General features: G+C 57.6%; 9 protein-coding genes across 9 annotated transcripts; 4 read left to right on the top strand and 5 right to left on the bottom strand.

Annotated features, from left to right (window-relative positions):
* Window positions 1-107: 107 nt before the first annotated feature.
* On the bottom strand, window positions 108-1,213 carry CcaverHIS019_0605710 (uncharacterized protein; the record flags this gene model as incomplete). Its single annotated transcript, XM_060603043.1, has 5 exons — window positions 108-350; window positions 398-632; window positions 673-752; window positions 876-998; window positions 1,031-1,213. The coding sequence occupies 5 exons, from the start codon at window positions 1,211-1,213 to the stop codon at window positions 108-110; spliced, it is 864 nt and encodes a 287-aa protein (XP_060459377.1).
* Window positions 1,214-1,817: 604 nt separating this feature from the next.
* Window positions 1,818-2,516, bottom strand: CcaverHIS019_0605700 (uncharacterized protein; the record flags this gene model as incomplete). The annotated part of the gene is made up of 3 exons (XM_060603042.1): window positions 1,818-1,822; window positions 1,868-1,909; window positions 1,973-2,516. The coding sequence occupies 3 exons, from the start codon at window positions 2,514-2,516 to the stop codon at window positions 1,818-1,820; spliced, it is 591 nt and encodes a 196-aa protein (XP_060459376.1).
* Window positions 2,517-5,596: 3,080 nt separating this feature from the next.
* Window positions 5,597-7,555, top strand: CcaverHIS019_0605690 (uncharacterized protein; the record flags this gene model as incomplete). The annotated part of the gene is made up of 3 exons (XM_060603041.1): window positions 5,597-5,684; window positions 5,825-6,286; window positions 6,339-7,555. 3 exons carry the CDS (start codon window positions 5,597-5,599, stop codon window positions 7,553-7,555), a joined length of 1,767 nt encoding a protein of 588 aa, XP_060459375.1.
* Window positions 7,556-8,889: 1,334 nt separating this feature from the next.
* Window positions 8,890-10,650, bottom strand: CcaverHIS019_0605680 (uncharacterized protein; the record flags this gene model as incomplete). The annotated part of the gene is made up of 1 exon (XM_060603040.1): window positions 8,890-10,650. One exon carries the CDS (start codon window positions 10,648-10,650, stop codon window positions 8,890-8,892), a length of 1,761 nt encoding a protein of 586 aa, XP_060459374.1.
* A 2,649-nt stretch (window positions 10,651-13,299) lies between these two features.
* On the bottom strand, window positions 13,300-14,882 carry CcaverHIS019_0605670 (uncharacterized protein; the record flags this gene model as incomplete). The annotated part of the gene is made up of 5 exons (XM_060603039.1): window positions 13,300-13,503; window positions 13,539-13,611; window positions 13,653-14,523; window positions 14,555-14,837; window positions 14,880-14,882. 5 exons carry the CDS (start codon window positions 14,880-14,882, stop codon window positions 13,300-13,302), a joined length of 1,434 nt encoding a protein of 477 aa, XP_060459373.1.
* A 1,586-nt stretch (window positions 14,883-16,468) lies between these two features.
* On the top strand, window positions 16,469-17,648 carry CcaverHIS019_0605660 (uncharacterized protein; the record flags this gene model as incomplete). Its single annotated transcript, XM_060603038.1, has 2 exons — window positions 16,469-16,543; window positions 16,623-17,648. 2 exons carry the CDS (start codon window positions 16,469-16,471, stop codon window positions 17,646-17,648), a joined length of 1,101 nt encoding a protein of 366 aa, XP_060459372.1.
* Window positions 17,649-19,130: 1,482 nt separating this feature from the next.
* Window positions 19,131-20,611, top strand: CcaverHIS019_0605650 (uncharacterized protein; the record flags this gene model as incomplete). Its single annotated transcript, XM_060603037.1, has 3 exons — window positions 19,131-19,202; window positions 19,268-20,051; window positions 20,085-20,611. The coding sequence occupies 3 exons, from the start codon at window positions 19,131-19,133 to the stop codon at window positions 20,609-20,611; spliced, it is 1,383 nt and encodes a 460-aa protein (XP_060459371.1).
* A 400-nt stretch (window positions 20,612-21,011) lies between these two features.
* CcaverHIS019_0605640 (uncharacterized protein) lies at window positions 21,012-22,802 on the top strand (the record flags this gene model as incomplete). The annotated part of the gene is made up of 1 exon (XM_060603036.1): window positions 21,012-22,802. One exon carries the CDS (start codon window positions 21,012-21,014, stop codon window positions 22,800-22,802), a length of 1,791 nt encoding a protein of 596 aa, XP_060459370.1.
* Window positions 22,803-23,018: 216 nt separating this feature from the next.
* Window positions 23,019-23,965, bottom strand: ATP23 (uncharacterized protein; the record flags this gene model as incomplete). The annotated part of the gene is made up of 4 exons (XM_060603035.1): window positions 23,019-23,027; window positions 23,060-23,272; window positions 23,483-23,739; window positions 23,770-23,965. 4 exons carry the CDS (start codon window positions 23,963-23,965, stop codon window positions 23,019-23,021), a joined length of 675 nt encoding a protein of 224 aa, XP_060459369.1.
* Between the last annotated feature and the right edge of the window lie 5 nt (window positions 23,966-23,970).

Raw genomic sequence — 23,970 nt, 5'->3', positions numbered from 1 at the left:
CATGCATAGGGTGTATTCCTCTTATCTAACTGGATGTCTTAAAGTGAATGGGGACACATCACCGCACCAGTGGCCATATCCGATCTAAATCGACTCCACATTGGCGACTATTCGTCAATGTTGGTCCAGACGCGAACAACATCGCTCTCCTCCTCCAGCAACACGACGGCCTTCATGACCGTCTCCACCTTAGCCTCGGAAACGCTGGCCCCCTCCCCGTCCTCGGTAACCTCCACAGGGTCGTTGGCGAGGTATGCAAGCTCGGACGTTTGCAGCTCGTACAACGTGTCGTGTGGCGGAGAGGTGAGGTGTGTAGTCAGCGACGCGAGGTCAGTCGGACCAGAGATGATCTGGGATCAGCTGTTGGAATTTCAATTGAGCATGCTGGCCAACTCACCTCCCACACCATGCCATCCTCACCCTCCACCTCGGCTACATCTTCCGCTCCGCCCTCAAGTGCCGCCTCGAAGAGGTTGTCGAACGTCGCGTCCGCCTGTCCCTCGATGGGGTTGACGCGCACGACGCCCTTGCGCTCAAACATGAAGCCGACGGGTGAGACGCGTGCGCCACCCTTACTCAGCATCTCCTTGACGCGGCCAGCAGTGCGAGATTGGTTATCCGTGACGCATTCGCTGGGGTCAGCACTTTTGAACAAAGCTGATGACGACTCACACCATGAGCGCGACCTTGCCTCCGGCGGCGACGGCCTCAAAGGTGACGGCCTTGCCCGTTCCGTCTGCGATCTTGCGTGCCTGTGGTCAGCTGGTGTATCACCTTTACAGCTGGCAACAGCACATGTAGACAATCCAGAGCGATGGCTAGCGCTCAGTACTCAATGTCTCCACCAAATTCACGCACATAGCCACGCAACTCACCCGCGCAAACGCCCGCTCAACATTCTCCTTTGGCACGCCAGCAGCCTTAGCCGCCGCAAGCGCCTTGGCCAGATCAGAATTCTGGTCCGGATCTGTTCCCTTCCGCAGCGCAACATGCACAGCCTGGTATCAGTCCCCCTTCGTTGTTGGCGTACAGTCATGTATCCGCTGAATGCCTTGCTGCGCGCCGCGTCGGCCGCGCCTTTACGATGCCGGATCTTGGACCAGCGCGAGTGACCCGAGGCCAGGGCCGACGAAGTGGACAAAGACCGACTTGGGACGCGCGAGGACAGCGCGACCGTGACGCGCGATGGCCCAGCTAGCGCAATGCGGAACATGGTGGGTAAAGATGATGGTGAGCGGAAAAGTCCGATCAAGTCGAAGTTGTGAGTGGAGGTGGTGGAGGTTGTGGAAGGCGGAGGTCGGAGATACTCCGCGGACCAAATATACACGGCTCTGTTCGAGATCTCGATCCCTGCTACAAAGCATGAATGGGCCATTTGGTCTCGCAAGGCAGTGACTGCCAGAGAAAGAATCCCCATCGATCCGTGACCATATTGCGGAAACTCGGAACGCGCCGCGCAACAGCTCATAAACACAGTTCGAAACATGGATGTTCCAATTGCAATTGTTCCAACCTTCTCCTGTGGGCGTCTCCGTTTGGCCAACTGGGCATGGCGCACTGTCGCCACAACAGATGATCGTGGCCTTCTCACTCCAACCTTGCTTGGTCAATCTCGCATGGTTCAGCTACCATGTCAGGTGCCATTGTCCCATTAACACATGCATACTCGTACATAAACCCGCATCGACCAACAACACCAGTGGCAGTACTGTACCAGCCAGCCCACCACGCGTCGGAGCACGCGCTCTGGGCTTCTGGGTAACGTCTAGGGGATTATAACTAGCACAGCACGTTGCGGTTGCAGAAACTGAGTCGACTCAACCTGTGAAACAGAGTCAGTCATTCATCCCAATCCAATTCAACCCACTAGAACCGGTAGCCGCAGTGGCAGCAAACAATGGCACCAGCCCTGTTGAGCGTAGCAACACACGGACCTTTCATCAGCGCGCCCATCCTCAGATCCTCAACTCACCGCCGGAGTCAAGTCGAGCCCGGTTCCCAGGGCAGGGCGGCCAAGGCGATTGGTGGTCGACGGCGGTCGGGCGGTCGGGAGCAACGTATGTGGAGCTGGCCCCGTAGGTCGGCGACGCGAACGAGTACGCCGCCGGGTTGGAGGTGTACGGAGCGTAGTTGTACGTTGGGACAAAGGTGGCGTTTGAAGGCGTGCCAGGGTATGAGTTGTAGGTGCCGCTGTAAGCGGGACTGTAGTTGGGAGTGTAGGACGGGGTGTAGGCCTGGCTGTAGTTCTGGTTGAAGGACGGATACTGCTGGCTGTAAGAGTTGTACTGGGGGTAAGAGCCCACGATCGCAGTGTATGAGTACGTGTCGGTGTCGGTCTTGGGACCGTACGCGGGCTGGTACTGCATTGAGCTGTCCGCGTCGTACATCTTGGTGTCCCCGTTTGTAGCAGTTTCCTGGGATACGCTGATGTGCAGCGGTGGAAACGTCAACGCCGACGTCGAGGCGGCCTGGTTACTCTGGCAATCCTCGGGCAGGGCAACGTTGTCCAGAACCATGGGAGAGTGATTGAGGTGGAGAGTGGGAAAGTGGTAGAAGAGCAAATTGTAAGTGAATGTCAATGGGTCAATGGACTAAGACCTTCGCACCGTGGGATACATACAACACTGCTTCACACCGTACAATCCGCCTTCCCCACGCTCGTCAAGCTCTCCCACCCCCGTCAGTGCCGGCCGTGTGTAACTCCCACGCAGCATAAGTCTCGTCCCGGAGCTGAATGAACGCTGCCCTATCCGTTGCCACCTGGTTTTGCTCGGAGATGAGTGCGTCAATCTCGGCGCGGGAATGGTCAGCATGGAGGCGAGAAGCATAAGCGAGCTACGGACACCTCGCGTTCTAGTATCGACTCGTACCGCCAAGCGAGCCATCTCTCGCGTTCAACCAGGGCGCGGATTCTGTTCAAGATCGCGCTACACCTGGTCCGAGCCTCTGGAGCAGCAAAAAGGAAGGCGGGGTCCTCGGCCGACAGGAGGAAAGCGGCTGGTCGTGGGTCCGGTTCAAGGAGTGTTGGCGACGTATCAGGTGCTGACCCATCCAGCGTCGGCCAATCCAGCGGCTGTGACGAACTGCTTCCCGGCCCATGCTGTGTCGCCGGGGGTGTGGGGAGGCCCGATGGGGTGTATCTTTCCCCTCTCACAGTATCGCCCGTCCGAGGAGGAGTGAGGAGCGAGAGAGTGAAAGGTTGGAGACGGTGGGTGTGCCTTCGGACGCGCTGGTGCAGTTCTCGACAAGGCCTCCCACGTTTCTATCTCGGGCGGTTCGAGCGATTTAAGAGGTGCGAGCGGTTCCAGTGCGACGGCGAGCTCAACACACGTGACGCATCAGCCACTAAGGCAGCGAGCAGTCGGGGCGCAGTGGCCCAAGCGTCGGGCGTACTCACGCACCGGGTCAGTCACCAAGGGGCCCTGTGCGGCTGTCACCGACGTGACCGTTAAGCTTGGGGCTGAGGTCGGGGCGTCTGTGGCGGCCGCTTGATCGGGCTGGGGCTCCACTTCAGACCTGACCAGATCGGGCGAGTTCAAAAGACAATAGACGACGAGTCTTGGCGCGGAGGGGATTTTTGAGGCGGGGCAAAAGACGTGGCCGCAACCTATATGGGGCAGTGGCTGTTGTGGCAGCGGGTCATGCGCCTCACATGTTGGAATAACAGATGGCTCCTGTGCTTGCTGTGCCACGACTGGGGGTGGTGCAGCTGGGTCAGGATGGGCCATGAGGAGAGGCTGGTTGAGGTGCTCCAGTCGACGCCGCTCCCGCTCCTCCTCCTCGTCCAACGTTGCCGCTTCCCGACATTATTCCTCCACTCCACACCGTAGGCGCTCGTCCTCTTGCTCTCGCAGCAGTCGCTCTTGCTCTTGCTCCCACAGACTTTGCTCCCGTTATCGCACTCTCCTCAGTCGTTCTTGCTACTGTTCCAACCATAGCGGTTCGCGTTCCTGTTCTCGCTGTATCCGTTTCTGCTCCTGCCTGCTCCTGCTCCTGCCTGCTCCTGCTCCTGCTCCTGCTCCTGCTCCTGCTCCTGCTCCTGCTCCTGCTCCTGCTCCTGCTCCTGCTCCTGCTCCTGCTCCTGTCGTATTCGTTCGTACTCCCGCTCCCACCGTTCCGCCTCCTGGAGCTGCCACTCCTCCAGAGATCCCAATACGGCGTGCAGATCACAAAGTACGCGTCCATGACGTAGTCGCGGAACACGATGGATTTCAGCAGTCCACGCTACGACCATACCACTGTTCGAGCAGGGTATGTGACGCGCCTCGCATGGCGGGCACGAGTGCGCGACCGCGTTCTTGATCTGCACCAAGCACCAGTTGGGTGGGGTGCAGGATAAGCAGACACCGAGATAGCTGTTTGGATCAGTGTCTGACGCTATAGGAGCGTGAGCTCGAGAGGCTTTGTTCGAGATGATGGGCTAGGCTCATGACGTAGACCGAGGATATGCCTTGCTTGGATTGAGCGGGGTCAAATCACTCAAATCACTTCTCACCTCGTGGCTTGCTGGCCCTCGTGGCGGCTGATCGACGGGAATGAACCCCATTTGCGCATTTGCGGCGTGATTGATTCCTCCGGGTTCCCTGTCCTAGTCACTACAAGCCAGACAAGCCCCTCTATAGCCATCACTCTGAAATCAACTTGTTATACACCTGTCACCACAGCAAACTGGTGCTCATATAAGCCAGTGACCAATGGCTGGATGGCTGGCACGGGTATGCTTGTTCTGAAATACCTCTGAATTCCTACTACGATTTCTGCTGATCTGTCACCCCGGCGTTACTGTACCTGTACCCACGTTCACTAAATTTCTCGCCAAGAGCCAATGGCTAAAGATGGCATCAAACCACCGGGTCCATCAACAAGCTCAACAAGTCGCGTACCTCAATTGTGAAGTTTGGCAAGTCTTGTACAAGTTGTTCCGTCGCCGGCGGTAAGATTGCGATTGTGCTTGGCAGGAATCTTTGACCCCTGAAGGTTTATGATCCGGACAGGGACAGCCGGAAGAGCCGTACCCCTGCATTGTTTGGGAAGAACGGCTCGAAACGAGGTACAAATCAAGAGGCACTGGCCACTCTTGCCACTCTTCCGGTGTTGTATCCCAGAAGGGGAAACCAAGGCAATATCAAAGATATACTGGCGGAGCTTGGGCATGCTATGCTGTCAGGAGCTACGATACAAGGGAAGTGGGGAGGTGGGGGATGAATGACATGTTGCGGCCGCAACCTCAATTCCATGAGACCAACGGCCCTGGGGCACCGGCCCTTGGGACCTCTGTGTCGTGCCTGATGTTTGCCAAGACTTTGTCAGTCCGCCAAGCTGTTATCCACGAACGTGTGTGTACACGTTCGTAGCACGACGAATGAGAATATTTCCACTGGAGAAACTGAACCGGATGAGTGCAAACTTGTTGTGTGTGTATGCGCGCCAAAGAGGCCGTGCCACCGTAGAGCCGTCGTGTGACTCGGTTGTGTGAGTGGTCGTGTGATCCCTCTAAAGGCAAGACAGAGGCATCATCTCATCCATCCCAACCTCTCAACCTCTCCCACCTCTTTCGTCTGGTCTAGCAAAACCGCTCACTGAGCGCCTCACAAACATGCCCAAGCTCCACCAGTACGACTACATCTTTGGTATCGCCTTGGTGTTCGCCGGTCTCGATGCCTATAACATCGGTGCCAACGATGGTGAGTGTTTCGTGGCGAGGTGAAATGGCGAGGTCGTGTGAGCAGCGTGTGATCGTGTGATCGCCACCCTGCTCACACGACCTCCCGCCACCTCACCTCTTCGCCCCCGTTTTGGCCTGTGCATATGACTAACCGACCAGTTGCCAACTCGTTCGCTACCTCGGTGGCATCACGTTCGCTCACCATGCGTCAGGCATGTGTGCTCGCTGCCATCTTCGAGTTCTTGGGTGCCGTGCTTGTCGGCGCAAAGGTGACCAACACCATCAAGAACGGTATCATCACCCTCTCCCTGTTCCGTGGCAACTACGGCATTGAGATGCTGGCGTTTACCTGTGCCCTCGTCACCTCGGCTACGTGGCTCATGATTGCCACCAAGAACTCTTGGCCAGTCTCGACTACCTACTCTCTCGTCGCTGCCCTCGCCGGTGTCGGTGTCGCCGTCGGTGGCCCAGCCGGTGTGCAGTGGGGTTGGAACGGTGGTAAGGGCCTTGCCACCATCTTTGCTGGCTTTGGTATTGCTCCCGCCATCTCGGCCGGTTTCGCCTCGACCATTTACCTGATCACCAAGTATGCCGTTCTTGACCGCAAGGACTCTACTCGCAGTGAGTATTTGAAGCTTCTCGGGAATATAGAAACAAATGCTGACAAAAACAGAGGCCATGTACCTCTCGCCCATCTACTTCTTCACCGTCATCGCGGTCCTCACCATGTCGATTGTCTACAAGGGTTCGCCGGGCCTCAAGCTCGACAAGCTCAGCAGCACGACCCAGGCCATTGCCATCTGCATGACTGCCTTTGTTGTTGCCCTCCTTTCCATCGTCTTTTGGCTTCCCTACGTCTACGCCAAGGTCATCCGCAAGGACTGGTCGCTCCGTTGGTGGCACATGGCGCTCGGCCCCCTCCTCTGGAAGCGCCCCGTCCCCGAGATGCCCGCCGACATGTCTACCCCCGTTGGTCCCGACTACCGTGTTTACGGCCGTGACGACGCTGAGGCCGAGCACGACCACGACGCTCCCGCTCTCAACTCGGAGGCTCCTGTTGCCGAGACTGCCATTGCCGTTGCCGACTCACACTCGAACACGTCAAATGAGAAGGTCAAGGACATTGAGGCTGGCCAGGTCGAGACGAATGCTCCCCCCGCTCCCCGCGCCTCGGTTCCCCTCGAAGAGGTCGAGAACAAGGACGAGATTGTCGGTTCATGGATCCTCCCCCGCAACCTCCTCATCCTCGGCAAGCGTGCCATCAAGGCCGTGACCAAGGGATCCAACTACGACGTCCACGCCCACCAGATGAAGGATGAGAAGACTGCCGCCCACCTCCGCGAGATCCACAAGCTTGCCCACCAGTACGACAACGACACCGAGCACCTCTACACCTACCTCCAGGTCCTTACTGCTTGCGTCAACTCGTTTGCTCACGGTGCCAACGACGTCTCGAACGCTGTCGGCCCCCTCTCGGCTATCTACTTTATCTGGTCCGAGGGCAAGAAGCTCGAGGCGTCGACCCCCACTCCTACTTGGGTTCTCGTTTTCGGTGGTGCTTGGATTGTCATTGGCCTCGCAACTTACGGCTACAACATCATGTCGGCACTCGGAAACCGCCTTACCCTGCACTCGCCCTCGCGTGGTTTCTCGATGCAGTTTGGCGCGTCGCTCTGCGTCCTCCTTGCGTCGCAGTACGGTATTCCCGTCTCGTCAACCATGTGCCTCGCGGGAGCGACTATGGGTGTCGGCCTGTGCAGCGGTGGCGTCAAGGCCGTCAACTGGAAGGCTTTCGGCTGGATCATCCTCGGATGGGTCCTTACCGTCCCCGTCGCTGGTACTGCTGCGGGATGCCTTCTCGGTCTCTTCATCAACGCGCCCCATTGGTAAATGGACAGGGAAGCGCGCTACACTACACTACACTACACTGCATTACACTACACTAGATTTCATAATGTACTACCACCACAATAGATTCTGCATATAAATGTCCATGTCTAGAGTCGCGAGCGGAGCGAGAGTCCAAGGATGATGCTGCTTTCAATCAACTGAATCAGCTGAATCAGCTGCCACACTCGATTTGTTTGCAGCATGCAGCACAGACCATCCGCCACACTCGATTACAGATTGATTATCAAAAGTCAGGTGATCGGGGGCGGGTAACCGTTGGACCGAGATTCGGGCACTCGTTTCCGGATCAGTGCCTGAAATGCATCAATCAACAAACTTGCACTTGAACTTGGCATACAGGGGTTACAAAGGCATAGTCCACTCAATCCTTATCCTAATACCTCAACCTTCCCGCATCACAGTCACATCCACCACATCCACCACTCCCATCACTCCCACCACTCCCATACTATGTCCATGTCCCCCTCCCCACCCCCCTTCACCTTCGGCATCGTCCCACGCGGCCGGCCTGTCTGCGACTCTCTCCCGCACTATTCCAGTACGAACCCCTCTATCAAAGCTGATCTCAGGCCTCTGCGTCGGTCCCCTCGCCACCGAGTCGTGGACATGCCAGTACTGTCAGCGGCGGTATAGCTCGGACGTGTCGGGCGGGTATGTCAAGCGGGTCGTCAAAGAGGTCATGGACGACGAGGTGAGGGCCGCCCATGTGGAGCCGCTCGCCTGAGTCCAGAGGCCCGAGTGAGTCCCCAAGGCCGTGCGAGCGTTCGTCCAAGCACCTTGCACCCTTCCACACCGCCAACGCGCCCTCCCGATCGGCCGCCCGAGCCGTCCCATTCTCACAACCCTGTGACAAACCCGTAAGCCTCTACCTACCTACATACCAAGTACACACACAGTGTGGAGCACACGAGGTGGCCCCGCCTGTTTGGAATCTGAGCTCCCACGTCGGCTCTGCGATAACGGCATCTATGGCCTCCAAAATGGGCAAATGTCGCCCACACCGATGGCGTACAAGTGAGTTGCAGTTGAAGCCTACTGACGCCAGAGAGCAGACATGGATCTGCTTGTGGATATCTGCATCCGTTGCCATCGAGAAGAATATAGTAGGACGTACCAGAGGTGCGTGCCAGCACCCCAAGCAGGATTCTACATGCAGCAATTGCTGGAGATGAGTGTACGTGCACCCGCGACTGATTGCTTCTCATACATACCCGCTCTGCCCAAGATGAACGGGCGGTCATTCAACCTAACAGTCTCTGTGGCTACCACTGACAAGCAACGACAGGACGCAATGCATAAGGTGACTACATGGCTCACGAAGCCTCCGCGGGCGGGGCAGCTGGGGACACGGTCTCGAGATGAAACTGCCGCTCGCCAACCTCGGCCTTGTACTCGTCCAAACTCACAAACCGCATACACTGCTTGGCGAGCGCGACACACTCGCTCCAGCTCGGATACGCCAGCCTCCCGTCCTGCATGTTATTGAACGCGGCGCAGGCATACAGGCGCTCGGCGGTGCTGAGCGTATCATACGGCTCTTCACCCCTGTAGAACCACCCATCGACAAGTCCGAGCCCCTCGTTTCCCAACTCAACGAGGCCCACGATGGTCACGCGCGGTCGAGCGCGCTGTCCCACCCAACTGTCAAGGATCCCGCGGTGATTCTTCAGGGCGATGCCTACCAGATTGCTTAGGGGCCCGAAATCCAACTGGAGAGGTGGTTCCGAGCCAGTGCAGTGACAGATGTATTGCCCGTCTTCCCCTTCTTCCCTACCGCTGTAGGGACAGATGTATTGCCCGTCTTCCCCTTCTTCCCTACCGTTGTAGGGGTGACCTGGGTGGAACTCGCAGCCAAGGGCGTGAGGCGGTGCCGCGGCAGTCGATGGCACGAGGATGAACACGAGCTGTTCCAGCTCAGGGTTGTAATCGTCGTAAAGCAGACCCGGGTGGACTGAACACGAGCGCAAATGCGGGTGCTCGGGGTGGTAGTTGATGCTGAAAACAGCCTTCTTGACCGGCCGGCACGGGTTCTGATCCACATCAGAACGATAGGCCATATGAGCAATATCTATGCCGTGGGGACCGATAGGCATATACGGGTAGAGTTTGACAGGCTCCCACCACTTGTCGAGAGGTGGAACCAAGTCGAAGAATCGCACCAGTGTCGGCGCGGTCCATTCGCCCCATGCCGGAGAGATTTCTAAACGCCCTACGTATCGGATCACCTCGAGGGATGTAAAGTGTTCCACGCCGTGCAAGATTGCAGGGCCCGGAACATCCAGTACGCGCGTCTTGGCGACACTGTGCTCAAAAGCCTGCTTGATACGCGACATGCGTGCCGCCCTCGCGGCCCAGAAAGCCTCATTCGCAACTTCGTGCGTGTGTTCGTGGTCATCCACCTCGTCAAGAGGGAGCGGATCAATAACGGGCTTCGGGCCAGGCTGTTGGATGGGGTATGGCTTGAACTCGCTGGGTACAATGATACCATCGAAGCGTTCCTTTTCAAACTCGTGGCTCCACCGCAGTAGCTGTTGGGACATGATTTCGAGATCGTAGCGCTTCAGCTCGCTTGCGTAGTCAATGATGGGGTCGAGTTGGGCATTCGCCTCCGGCAGCTGGGCAAGCATGGCCGCCTCCCACTTCTGGCAGCAAGGACAGTCCTCAACCTCTTGCAGCTCTGCACGTGCGCGTCGATCTTCCTCCTCGAGAGTGTCCAAGTCGTCGACATCCATGTCATCGTCATTGTCGCCGTCGTCGGAAGGGACGTAGTCTGAATCTGTGAGATGCATTGGATCTTCGTCGGGCCACGGAGTTGTTATTGGGGTCGAGCGCTCAAACCCGTAGTCCTGCAGTGCGAGCCACCTAACAAGGGATGGAGGAATATGCCCGTCTGGCGTTCGCAGTAACATTCGTCCACTGTGCGGGTCGACGACGAGGTGCTCTGGGGCGGGCAGGTTCATGGCCGCGTCGCGGAAGAACCGCGAGGTCGCTCGCCACGACAGCTGCGTCGCAGAGTCTGAGAACCGGAAGATGGCGAGTACAATGTGCTGGTGGCCGTGGAAGTCGATGACCATGATAGGTTGGGTGAAGGAAGGTTATCGTCCAAGTATTTAACGGGTATTGTGACAAAGGCAATGCTTGACGTTACAGTACGTATCACTCTGGCGCGTCAGGGCCAGGAGATGATTGGATCTTACTCATATGCTCATCCTACAAACGCTACATCGAGAGCAAAGGCATTTGTACAATTGGCTGCGCATACAAGTGGGCCAGGTCGAGGAGGCCCAAGCGGTGACGGAGTGGTCCCGCCTTACCCCACTACTATCCACCACACGATGTATCATCTGTGACTGCACGGAAGTAAATCAGAGTCTATGTGGATGGTCGACAATAACATCCTCCACACTACCCACTCTCCAGGATCTCGGGTCAGCACAAGCATGTTCTCCTGGGATCACCACCGAGCCCCCAACGTGTAGCCGACTGGTATCGAGACGCGCCGAGTTGCTTCCTTTCCCTGTCCTGCAACACTCTCACCCCACACTCACCTCTTGTTCTGCTTGGGCGGAGCCGAACACACCATCAATCACGGGCATGTAGGAGACCTGGAGGCAGTCGAGAGACGACACCGATGGACTGCGCGGTGTCGCAGGTGCACGGCACACCTCACAATACATACTCCTTCTCATCGCACGGCCACTGACCCGCACAACTCACACTCAGGCAACACACTCTCACTCACGACCCCGTCCAACAACACATGTCATGCCCAATCCCCTCCCCTCGGGCTCCTCGATCTGAGCATAAGTAAGTACCTGACACAGACTGCCGCAAGCCAGTGTAGATCTAACGGCGTGGTTGTGGTTCTGGCATGGGCGCGGATGTTGAGTACGGCTCATTCATCACTCACGACCTCTCACCTCGCACCACTCGGAGCCATTGATGGACCAAGCTTAAGCTTGAAGAGAGCATGGGCCAAAGCGAGAGACGACTGGTGAGCGCGGCGGTCCGGGTGGCGGGCAGTCCTACCACCCTTCCCGTTCGCTCACGCTCACTTCGCTCTACGGCATTGTAACACTCTATCACTTCCACGCCCCCTCTCTCTCCCAAGTTATGGAGCACCAGGTACACCGCCACCGCCCAAACACCCACAGCTGGACGTCATGTTGGCCTGCCTTTAGCTTGGTACGGGTATTTCTTACCGAGGTAATTGTCGCCACGCGCATTGCCGCCACAAGCGCCCATGGTGGAGGTGGAGGTGTGCTTGAGTGGGTGCGTGGCGTTGGAGGGTTGGTTGGCTGGCTGGCTTCCTGAGGGATGGGGATGGGTTGAGGGCTGAGGGGTGTTGGAACTGAGGGATGTTGGGTGGTGGGGATTGGGACTGTGCGCACATATGGTAACGCGTGTGATGGCGTCCGATGTCCTAGCGACGCGTTCCCGGGTCCCGTTCGGGGTCGCTACAAAGGAAGGTCACGCTTACAGAACCAGCAGAAGCGGAACCCATCGCCGACAATCCCAACGCATTGTTCTGCATCAGCGTCAGTGCGGCCACACACTTACGAGCAAAGTTGGCGAACGCTTCATCGCCAATACAAAAGAAGAGCTGAGGTATGGGTTTTGGAGGTGTGGGCGTGTATGCTGGCGGTGGGGTTTGAGGTGGGGGTGGGGGTGGGGGTGGGGGTGGGGGTGGGGATGGGGGTGGGGATGGGGGAGGGGCTGTAATTGGCGGTGTGGTTGAGCAAGGTGTAGGAGGGGGACTAGGGAGTTGGAGGGGCATGGCGAGGTGCGGGGACGTGTATTTGGTTCGCGGTATTTAGGTTCGCGCTCATCGACGCAGTGGGCAGAGCGGTGCGCAGTCGCGTCCACGCACGGCTTTACGTGCTGTAGGAAGCGCAAGGACCCACCCTCGGCAGCGACGCGTGCGGATCCCACGCGGCCCAGCTGGTTGGAAGCAACCCCGAGATCCCAGATCTGGGGTATCATAACCGACGCCACAAGAAGCTCACACCCTTTCGCCCAGATTCATCTTCACCGAGTCGAACCACTCGGCGAGTTCCTCCGAGCCTGGGGCTCAACATCGAGTTAGGTCTGGCAGAAATAGCACAGCGCCGTCACTGCGGCCTCGACAGGACACGCTCGTCTGTCATCCGATCGTCTGCCCTAATTTCCACATTCCGCCGGTGCAAGTGTTGTGTTGATGGAGAGGGTGAGTGACTTTGACTTGGGCATGTTATATACGCTCTCCATCCTCTGTGTCCGGGCCCCGAGGCCAACTACAGCGAATGCACAAAATTTCTCTGCAGGGTGGTCCCGGTCTGTTTTCGCTGCACCTTGCACGCCCATGCAGAGATGTTGTTAATCGCGCATGGTACGCAAACTCGCGAATCCGTGTGCACTCTTTGTCAAGCACACAGGCGCGGCCGAGTCCTGGACATGTGCCTTTAGCCATCCGATCTGCTCTGTTCTCTTCGCGTGGGCCGGCCTCGCCACCCGATATGCTCCGTCCGCTGCTGCACCGCCTTGGCGCAGTTCTGCCCCCGAAGTTTGTGTATGCCGCTTCGCACCACATCCCGCTTGGTCCAGACTCTGAAACGACTCGCTTCCGCTCGCACCGGAACATTGTCGAGGCCCAGATCCAAATTGCCGCACACACAGCGGACATGACCATTTCGGCAGGCCGGTTCGACCGGCATAACTCTATCGTATTCATAGCGGTTTACACACTAGAGGCCATTGTCGTCGCATGCAAATGGCGATTTCACGGCTCCCGAGTAGTCGGTTTTAATCGCGTCAACGGACGTGTACATCCCCGGTCCGAGCATGAACAGGCCAATGAAAAAGATGAAGATGTTAAGGAGCGTCATGAGGGTTTGGAACACGCCAGAAAAGAGGCGGCCCCGGTATAGGTGGAAGTAGGCTGCGGACCACTTGTGTTAGCTATATAAACAAAAAAAAAACTCACAAAGATGAATCCGAAGAACGAGTCGAACGCCGCGCTCATGATGCTAAGGAAGTCGCCCATCGACGGGATGACGCTGGTGTGAGTCGTCTAGTCGTCTCTTATTCAAATACTCACTTCCCGAGGGCGAAGCCGATGCCCCACACGACCGCCGTGATGACGACCCACCACAGCCATCCAATCGTCGTATTGGCGTGCATGTGCCTACTTTCGGAACCCAGGATGCGGCGATGGAGGACCTTGACGGTGACATTGGAGTATATCGCGCCGATAATCACAGTCGGTACGATGACGAACGCGAAGGCTGCTTTGCGATGTTTCACCTCAAGCAAAGATCCCACTAACGGCGCCTCAGCGTATTGTCCCAGGTAATGATATCCGACAACCGAGACGACGAGGAAGAGTATCATCTCGAGCAGGGTCAGAGCCGCGAGCGCTTTGGGGAAGTCGCGTGGCTCCTTCATCTCGGCAATGAAGGAGGGGTAAAGGATTTGCCCGATCCACAAGAACGTGATATTCAACACGGCGTTGAGACCATTTACGAACCCTGGATTGCCAGGCAACCCCGCGGTCGTATAAACCTCGCCCAGTGCGGGGTAGGTTCCTCCATAACCCTTGCCAGGGTGAGGTTGGATCCCCGAGAAGATGAGACACAAGAGGATGGCAGTCCCCATACAGACGGCGCTAAACACCCCCATGGACGTGACGTGGTTGAGCGTGCGTGGAATGCTGACTACCACGCCAATGATCGCAGCGACGCCCTGAAACGCGACTGTACATGTCGAATGGTCCGAGAGGGTATTGAGGATTTTGGCGCCGGTGAAGACGTGAAAACCAATAATCATAATGTTGTTGATGATAAGCATGGCCATTGTGGCTTCGTAAACCCCCCGCCGTGCCCAGGAGGGCACGAGTTCACATGCGATCTCAGCGACGTCGCGCGCATGCGGATGCTTCATCATGTACTTCCACAAGATGTAGGACGTGTCTTGCATCAGCGATTTCAGAGGAAAACGTACACCAAGTCAAAAGACCCATCCCGATCTGGACGATCAGACCAGCCACCCATCCCAGCACGCTAAAGCTCCAGGGTAAAGCCAGGATCGCGAGACACACATACTCGGCAAACAGGAGGAGTGTCGCCTTTTGCCATGTAAGTGTGCGGAACTTGATGTCGTGTCCTTCCTCCTGAGCCGCGAGGAGGGCGAACTCGTCAGTACTGCCGTCCGGACCCAGTTCGATGTCGCCCTCCACGTCGGGCTTGATACCCTTCTCGTCCGTGCGGTAGATGTTGTCCGTGGTCTACTGTCAGTCCGGAAGCTCATGTGTTTCCACCCAACGTACCATGATAGACTGGAAGAAAAGTCGTGGCGCTAGGCTAGGCGAGTATAAAAGGCCGGACAGGCCGGCCCAGTACTGTCGTCACCGTTCATTCAGGTTACCTAGATTTTAGCTGCAACAATACACCTAGACTGTAACAGCTGAGCCTGGACGCGGTGCTCTTTCGGTATTGCATTGTCGCGGTTTCGCGGTGTCAGGGATAACACCAGTACCCCAATGATTGCGTACAGATACGTGCTCCACATTTGAGCAAGGAGGGCCTTTGCGACCACTTTGATCAGCATGTCTAAAAATACATTCTCCCTGATGTTTGGGTAGTTTCTGGGGTGATAATCATGATGTCATAATATTATCAATACTCCTTACCATGTGCCAAGTTTCATCATATTAGGAACGCATCAGAGTACGAGGTTGCCTAAAGACCCCAAGCTGCAGCAGACTCGGAAGCAGTTCCGCGAGGTGACGTCGGGAGCTGGTAACACAGCAAACGCTCCGCAGTCCCAGGTGCTCTCTTGCGGTTCATATGGGCTGCCCAGGGCTCGGTGTTGGAGCAGATCTGGCTGCTGCAGGAACACCCCTGGCTCTCCGTGGTCGGTAGTCACTGGACACGGGACACCAGGTCCGGGGCGACGCAGAAGCGAGGTGGTCGAGCTGGCGACTTGGAGTTTAAATAATCGCATCCCGCTGACGAGTCGCGCAGAGCTATCCCAGGAGATTTTAGATGGACCGAACAGAGATATTGCAGAGCAGGCAGAGAATGCAGAGGCTCAACGTCGCATCTCGGAAACTGTTTGCAAGTAAGCGGAGATTTGATACTGGTCACGTGCTGCAGTGCGCGCCACATACCACCCACCTCTGCTGATCACCCTCAACAGCATCAATTTACCAAGATGACTTCTCCAAGACACGAGACGATGCGTCCGAGTCCGTGTTCACTTGATGACCAGACACACCTCTCCTCAAATCGGATAAATTGTGGCTGGCCGCACGGCTCTCCAGTCCTCAATTGGCCATCCCTCAACCAGTCGTGGATATCCTGAGACTATTGACACAAGCTCTCTGGCCTTCGCCACCATCCACACGGCTGCGCACTGGGCGCACTGAATGGCTCACCAACCACCTACGCTCACGTGTCTCAGTCGCGGAACAGCGAGCAAGCATCGACATTCCTTCCAACCCTTATTGGCCTTAACCCAAATCTGAATCTACAGTTGACCAGCTCATGATATCAGCATCATGTCTCTCACTTTCTCTCGACTGACATCTTGTTGCCTGAGTCGCAGAGGTCTCGACAACGAAGCAAGCGCCGCTGACCAGCCTACTTGAGCCCAACGCCGTGCCTTCGCACGGTTCGCGTCAAGGCTCACAGTTTTCCTTGCAGGTCACAGTAGGTAGACATCACCATATGAATGGACCGAACGTGCAAAGTCCCGGTGCCGAAGCAGTAAGGGGCCCGCACACCCTTCTCCTCATCCACCTTGATGCTTCTTTCATTGACAACTCGAACAACTGCAGACGGAACGATTCGACAACCTTCTGACTCCAAACCGTTCTTACTCCGAGTTGCCACAGCCACCTCTTCTTTCGTCTTCATGGCCTCCACACCCAGCGCTATCTCGCACGACAACGTGTTCAACTCGGCTGGCCTCGCCATTGGCCTTGGAATTGTACGTATCTGAATTCCTCATCCCGTCATGTCTCGCTCCCTCACATACCACTTCCCCTCCGGTTCCTCACTGACGGCAGGGAGTCGGTGCAACCGTCATCGTCTTCATCATCTTCGGAGTGGGCGCCATGATCTGGTATCGCCACAAGAGGGCGCACACCTGCAATTGCTCCAAAGTCGCGGACTTGTTCCCCAACGTGCGCAGGTCGGTTCCCATCCTTCCACTCCAGCAGCATGCTCCCACCGAGTCGGCTTTCAGGGCGCTGCCTCTCTATCCCTTCCAGCAACTCGTTGGCGGGGGGTCGGTACCGAAGCCCGAACCCTTAACTCCCTTCCAGCAGCAAACTTCCCACCAGTCCGAGTTTCCCCACGGCTCCCACCACCCTCACCGGCAGCACACTCACCAAGGGTCATTCCTCTGGCCGCCACTCTCGCCCCCCTCACTTCCCGTCCATCACGGGAGTGAGAACAGCTCCCTCCGGCGCGCCAGCCCCCCGGCCCAATACCAGCCAGCTGCGATGGCGCCACTAATGCCGACCCCATATCCACCGCGATCCAACTCCACTCCTGCCCCGAGATACCAACCCGCAATTGGTCCGTCGACTCGCCAAAACAACTCAGGCTTAGTCGATGTACTGGAGCGGGCCGCCGCAGCAACTTATCCGTCTGGTCTCTTGGAGTCTAGTGGCTCCAGCTATGTGTCGGACTACGACCATCCATGTACCCAGTCATTTGTCGACCTCACAACCCGGCCAGACCTCATTCCACCGTCCTACCTTCTGAAGCGACCTCGCCCCTCCCTACCAGCCAGTTCCGAGGGCGACCGTCATCACGACATGACGGTCGTGGCTGGCTGGCCGGAAAGCCCACTCAAGGCGACGCAATCAGATGCCGATATTACGAGTACGTCCCGAAACCGCTCGGCCAAGGCGACAGGCATCACAGGCCGGGTAGACGGCGGCGTCCATGTCCCGGCGCCCTTGGACAAGAACAAGGACCAGTCGTCCCACTCGGACGACGACCCTCGACTCATTCTCCAATCCTTGGCGTCCTCGGACACAGGCCTGCCACTCCATAAAGGCCTTGCTGGCCCCCTCACTCCATAACAAGCCGATCGTCATCTGGCAAGGACACGCCTTTTTTACTTATACCGATGAGTAAAACGGCCTCAGAGACGACGACTCGCAAGGTTGGCAAAACTCTGCCTCAGACTCAGCATTCCCCTGGGATCGGGATTCTCGTGTTTTATATCCATCTGCATGGGCCTTTAGCGCGTCAGCTCATAGCGTAGTGCGCACTGCTTGTAGTTTGTCCTTGCTCATGTCCTTACTTCGATTCTCCCGGCGCTGGGCCGTCGGTCCACGCATGATCGCATGACATGTTTCGTGATGGACGGAGCTTCAGAGCGCAAGGGGATGAATTACCCACGCCGACTGACTTGATACCGCAACATGCAGCTCACCCTCGGAGACTCGGAGATAGCTCGGTGTGACATCAAGTCTCAGTCTCCTGCCAGTGGGCAGAATTGTACTATGCCCTCGTCTACTCCACCACTACCTAGCCAGAGCCCCGCTCACACCTGGTGTGATAAGTGCATCAGTGGAACTCGTCGGGCTATTCTCGATGACACTGCAGGTCAGGCTGCTGCAGGAACATGAGCATGTCTGGCCAGTCGCTCCATTGGACACGAGGCAGCTCGGCTCGATAGTGAGTGCTGGACTGGTGATATTGCGGGATAAGTGGCACGAATCAGGCTTAACAGCTTAACTGACCCTTTGGACGGGGCATGAAACTGAGACCAGGTCACGTGTAACCTTGACACTGAACCACATCATATCATATCAATCATCAGATCAAGCTGGAAGCCAACAGAAACACTGCTCAAGACTGTCAAAGATGACCAACACGTCACAGCGCGGTCAGTGCTGGTGAGATCACCATACCCAGACCTGGTCGGCCATCGGAGAATAGGCACAAGGGGAGGATACGCGCACAACCCTCTGCTTCTCTGCTTCTCTCCTTCTCCAACTTCTCCGGCACCCAATACGGCATTTGACTCACAGTAAAACAAACCGTTGGCTATGCATGGCGCCACTCATTATTATGACAAGCTACTGAATGGTTCCCGCAGTCCGACCTCAACCCGTGTACACAAAATGACGGGGCGTAGCAAGAGTCGTCATGATCACTGTGACCTCCGCACAGCATTGTATGTCCCACATTCCTTCCCCCCATATGAACCTGTCGGCTCGTCAACTCATTCTCATGCTTTACATCCTCAATCTCTTACCGCTCAACTGCATTAACCTCTCTCTACTCCACGTTTCACCCAGGTCGCACATAAGGCACACCAGGTGCATCTGCTTGAACCGCCGCGCACGGGTCGCGTTACTGTACATAACCGTGCTTTGGGTACCGGACTCACCCTACATCTGGGGCGAGGGAAGATCCTGTGCGGAAGTGCACCGCTCCTTGAGTTCAGAACATTTCGCCACCTCCCTGTCTCTATTCAAGACTTGACAACTCGATTGACTGTACCACTTGACGGCCTCCTCTTGCTCTGCGCAGCCGCTCCAACGGTAGTCTCCATGGCCCCTGTACCTAGAGCCAGTCCCAATGACTCGACGAATCCTGCCAGTGTCGCTGTGGGCGTTGGAGTGGTAAGTCCTGTGCCCATCTCCACTCAACCTTCATCCCCTGGTCCACTGCCACCGGCTGACATCAGGGCGTCGGAGTGACCCTCCTCCTCGTTCTCCTTGTTGCGATCGGCTTCCTCATCTGGCGTCGTCACAAGCGCGCATACAAGCGCAAGCCCGGTGAGCTGGCGGCGTTCGTTCCCGACACCACGGTTCACAGGCCGGTCCCGTTGCCTCTCCACCAACATGGTCGACGCGAGTCGGTCCAGAGCGAGAGCGAGCGTCGCGCCCTCCTACGGCCCAGCTCTGAGGTCCAACGCTTACCAGTTTGGGAGCAGCGTCACACCTTCCCTCTCAGCCCACCGCTTTCACTCCCCGACACGCCGTTGGCAGATGCTCCATCCCCCAACTACCGCTCTGGTACAGCTGTGGTTCATCAACCCGCCGTCGAGCCCTGTGTCGACTCTGCCGGACAGGTCGTTCAGTCGACTGCCGAGGTCCCAGCTGGCCCACGGGCACTCGCTCGTTACTCCCTTCCATCCCCATCGATAGTACAGCCGAGGCCCTCGACAGCAAAACCCCCGGCTCCGGCCTCGATGCTATCGAGTACAAACAGCGATAAGTCGGCAGCCGAGCTCGACGCACGGGAACATTTTATTGACCTGGCCACGCGGCCTGACCTCCTCCCACCGTCCTTCCTTCCCCATGCCATCCACTCTGAGGAATCCCGATACTCCTTCACCAAGTATGCCTCGGCTGGTCCCTCGAGCCCCCATGCGCACGATGCGACGGAGGTGGCTGGCTTGGGCAGGTTCTCGTCCGAGTGGCGGGAAAAAGCCCTCATGTCGAGCTCGGCCGATTCCGAAGCGACGAGTACGTCCTCCAACCCCTCAACGCTGACTATAGCCACCCCGGGAGTGCGGATCGATAGCAGTGGTCGCAACCCCATCCGCATGGAGAAGGTCAAGGATGACGACTTTTTTTCGGAAGACAACAATCGACTCCGCCTCCTCTCCTTTGCGTCAACCACCGGCTCTCGCTCGACTGGCAGCATGTCGTCCGAAGGCGACCGCGAGATGCGCAGGCAACTTCGTCAGTCCCTCCAGTTCCCTATTCCCCACCCCCTGATTGCCCCGCGGGAGGTGCGGCGTCACCAGCCCAACTCTACGCGGTCCATGCTTCTACCCCCACCTCTCTCCGTCGCGGTTGAAGGCTTGGATCGACGGACCGCGCGCCGCGAAACGTGGGCGTACGGGGATACGAACGATACTCTCCAGGCTCTCCAGGGGGACCTTGGCCCATGGCATGCGAGTAGGAACGTCTCCAAAGCAAGTTTAGCTTCCCCACCAGCAACCCCGCGACCAGCAACCCCACCAGCAACCCCGCGACCAGCTCCGCGGGGCGAGCCACTCCCTCCCGTCACGAATGTGTGATGAGACTTGATTCACGAATGTGTAACCAAGCGTGCAGCATGCGGACATGAGGTGGAGGATATTATGTTGGAAGATTCCGACGTCTGTGCGTTGTTGAGGATTGATTACGATGACTGTACATACGCGTACAAAGGTGAGATGTCATTCAACGCCACTCACTGAAACATTTACTTTGCCTCCCATGACCCCATGACCCCATGATCCTACTCACTCTTTTCTCAAGCTTCCTCTTGAATTTTTACTGCGCCTTTCATAACATCTCTTATTTTCCTCCCCATTTTTTCACTTACGCATCTACTCCATCTTCATCTCCACACACACTTGAATCATCCTTTCTCTGTAGTGAACCTCACTTGCTTCCTCCATCCACCTTTCCCAGCCATCCCTTCATACACTGCTCATGAAACCCGACGACCACTTGCGCTCCACCCGCGCGATGTACTTCCGCGCGTGTACCCGGGGCCTATGCCCCGCGCCAGATGATGACCTGGCAGGCCATGTCGTCCGCTACGACGGCCGCATGATCCCCATCCACAAGGCAAAACAGCGAATCAAGCCCCAGCGTGTGCCACGCTCAATCACGTCCGAAAGGAAGCAGCGCGAGGACGGCTTCCGTCGCCGCTGGAATGCCTGGGCCAAGATGTGGGATCACTCCAACTGGGAGCAGTGGCCCACTTCGCGTCATCGTCCACGCGCCGGCGTGCGCAGGCCGACCGCCGATCGCATGATGGCCATCGCGGCTTCGACGTTCCTAGGATTGGCTCATAGCCATAGTACTGCAGTGGTGAAGAAGTCTGCGCTCGTTGGCATCGGGAACTGGCGACCCGTCCCGAGTCGCCTTAGATACCAGTACAAGCCATCCGACCATCAGCTGGCTGATGGGGCCAAGGAGACGCCGCATCAGCGACGCACACCCATGTCGATCGACGACGTGGCCGAGTTTACGATGCGCGTACCGCCAATCTCGGCTTCGAGAGACCCCATGTGGCATCCGCAGCTCATTGTCGAGATGCCCCCCCCAAAGATCGAGGCCCCTCCCAAGACCAAGCTTCCCATGTCCCACGAGTCGAAGACGAGGCCAATCAACCATGTCTGGAACCCGGCTACACTGCCAACGTCGCCGGCAATCTGGCCTGTGAGCCATCGCGAGCTGAACGTGGAGGAGCGTGAACCTACGGCTGAGCGGCCGCGCAAGGCCCGGGAGTTCCACGACTTACCAGCGGACAAGCACCAGACATTCTCCTCTTACTCGACTCCTCTCCTGGCGACACCTTCAGCTTGGGCCAACAATTGGGCTCCTCGTCACGACACCCTCTCTCCTTTTCTCGGCGGCTACCGTCCCTCCGGCATCCTCTCCCCGGTCCCCAGTACCCAGCAGTCCCAGCGGCTTAGCCCCGATTGTTCCGCTGTTAGACTCCCAAGCCCTCCACCTCCACAGCAGTACCTTCCTCACAGACCCAAGCCCCAGCTGCTCGCGATGACGGAACTCCAGCCCATTCTCGACAGCCTTCCTCTCACCTCACTTCAGCGTCCCGTTCCCCCGCCCAGCCGAAAAGGTCTCTGGCACCAAAAGCCAGGCTGCGAAGCCGAACGATGTAGCACCAACCCCCTCCAGTTCGGTTCGCTGAAGCACAAGATGGTGGACACTCTCCCCATCCGCCACCCCTTCGGGATGCGAGCGGGCGACATGCAGCGCGCCGTCGGGTACCGTATGGAAAACGCCCAGGGCCCTCCCATGAAGATGCGCAAGTTGTGCCATCCCAGTGAGCGCATCCAGTTCGGCGGCATCGCGCCCGTGAGAACCGTGCAGGAGCACCGACTGGTGCCGCTGGACACGCTGGACGCGCTGGACATGCTGGGCCTGCTGGACCTAACCATTGACCGTTGGGGGGCCGACGGGCCATGTTCCGCTGGCGGCATGCCGGAGCGCAAGGACATTCCGCTCCGTCTCCAAGCCAGTTTGAAGCACAACGCAGCTTCGTTGGCCGCAGAGCAGACGGGCAGCCGTGGCAAGAAGCGCGGTGCAGAAGACGGGGGTGGGCCACGCAAGAGTCCCAGCTTGGCCGCCACGACCCAGCAACATGGCAAGCCGTCCAGTTCCCATGTCGACACATTCCAGCGCACCAGCGTCCATCTCTCCGACTACCGCACGCTGCGGGCTCCCACGCGGCCCCCGATTCTGTTCCCCTGAAATGGACCAGCGTAATGCGGTTCGCCAGCCAAGCGACGCTGCGGTACAGGCCCTCTTCCTCTCCTGGCCATCTCCACTCCAGCGCAGTACCGTATCCGCATATCGCCACGTTAGTTACGTATCGCACCATAGTCTGGTATCCCGCGACCCCAACCTGTTTATAAGCACATCCCCATCAATCCCTGTATGCAGTGAGCGGTAAAAGTACATGTCAGTCTAGTAGATCTGCTGTTAGCCCACTCGTCGGCAAAACTCACGTCGTCGAATGGCCGCGTGTCCTGGAAACACGAGTCCCACACCTCGTTGACGGCCTTCTCGGCCATCGCCTCGTTCTCGCAGTTGGGGTGCGCCATGACGCTGAGTGTTGCGCGGCGCTTGACGCACGTCTGGTGCTGCTTGCTGAATGCCCAGTACCCGCGCTTGAACTCGCGCGAGAACCTGCAGTCGCCTGAAAGGTTGGCCGCGCGGATCTGGAGTCAGTCCTACGTCGTATGGATCGGCCTGGTCTCTCGCTTCTCTACTGGTCTCTCGCTTCTCTACCGTTCCTCTCTCCGCCCTCGTCTCGACCTCGGCTGGAGCTTTGTCAACCCATCCTCCCCCGTCCGCGTCCGCGTCCGCGTCCGCGTCCCCTTACTCCCTCCCGCCCACCATCTCCCTCTCCCTCTCCCTCCCCAACTCACCTCAGTACAAGCGTGATGCCTGAGATTCATCCAATCAACCTTGAACCGGCAATGGTCAAAAGCGTGAATCAGCTCATGCGCAATAGTATCCTCCATATGCTTGCGGTGCATGAACCTGTTCTGGCAGAGCAAGATGCCATGTTCTGGAGAGAACCCGCCAGCCCGCGTAGCATCACATGGATGACATTGCATCGCGCTGCTGGGGAACGCGCAGCCGGCCATTTCGAGGTGTTTGAGCATAAAGGTGATGATTGGGCCTGCGTTAGTGGGACATTTGATATTCTCACTCTTGGTCATCAGGTCCTTTTTCCAGCGCTCGCATTTTGTCCAGTCTTTTTCGAGTTGTTGTCGTTCAGCCTCGGTGTCACGGAGGAGACGCTCTTCGTCCGATAGACCCATGCCGGTGAATTGGGCCAGGGAGCGACGCCAGCTCTCAAAACCCGGCACCGAGTCGGGTGTCGGCGCAGAGCTCGGTCCAGACATGATGG

This window comes from Cutaneotrichosporon cavernicola, assembly GCF_030864355.1.
Source record: "Cutaneotrichosporon cavernicola HIS019 DNA, chromosome: 6".
NCBI lineage: Eukaryota > Fungi > Basidiomycota > Tremellomycetes > Trichosporonales > Trichosporonaceae > Cutaneotrichosporon > Cutaneotrichosporon cavernicola.
The sequence above is the reverse complement of the archived record's forward strand: the minus strand, read 5'-3'. Positions and strand labels throughout refer to the sequence as shown.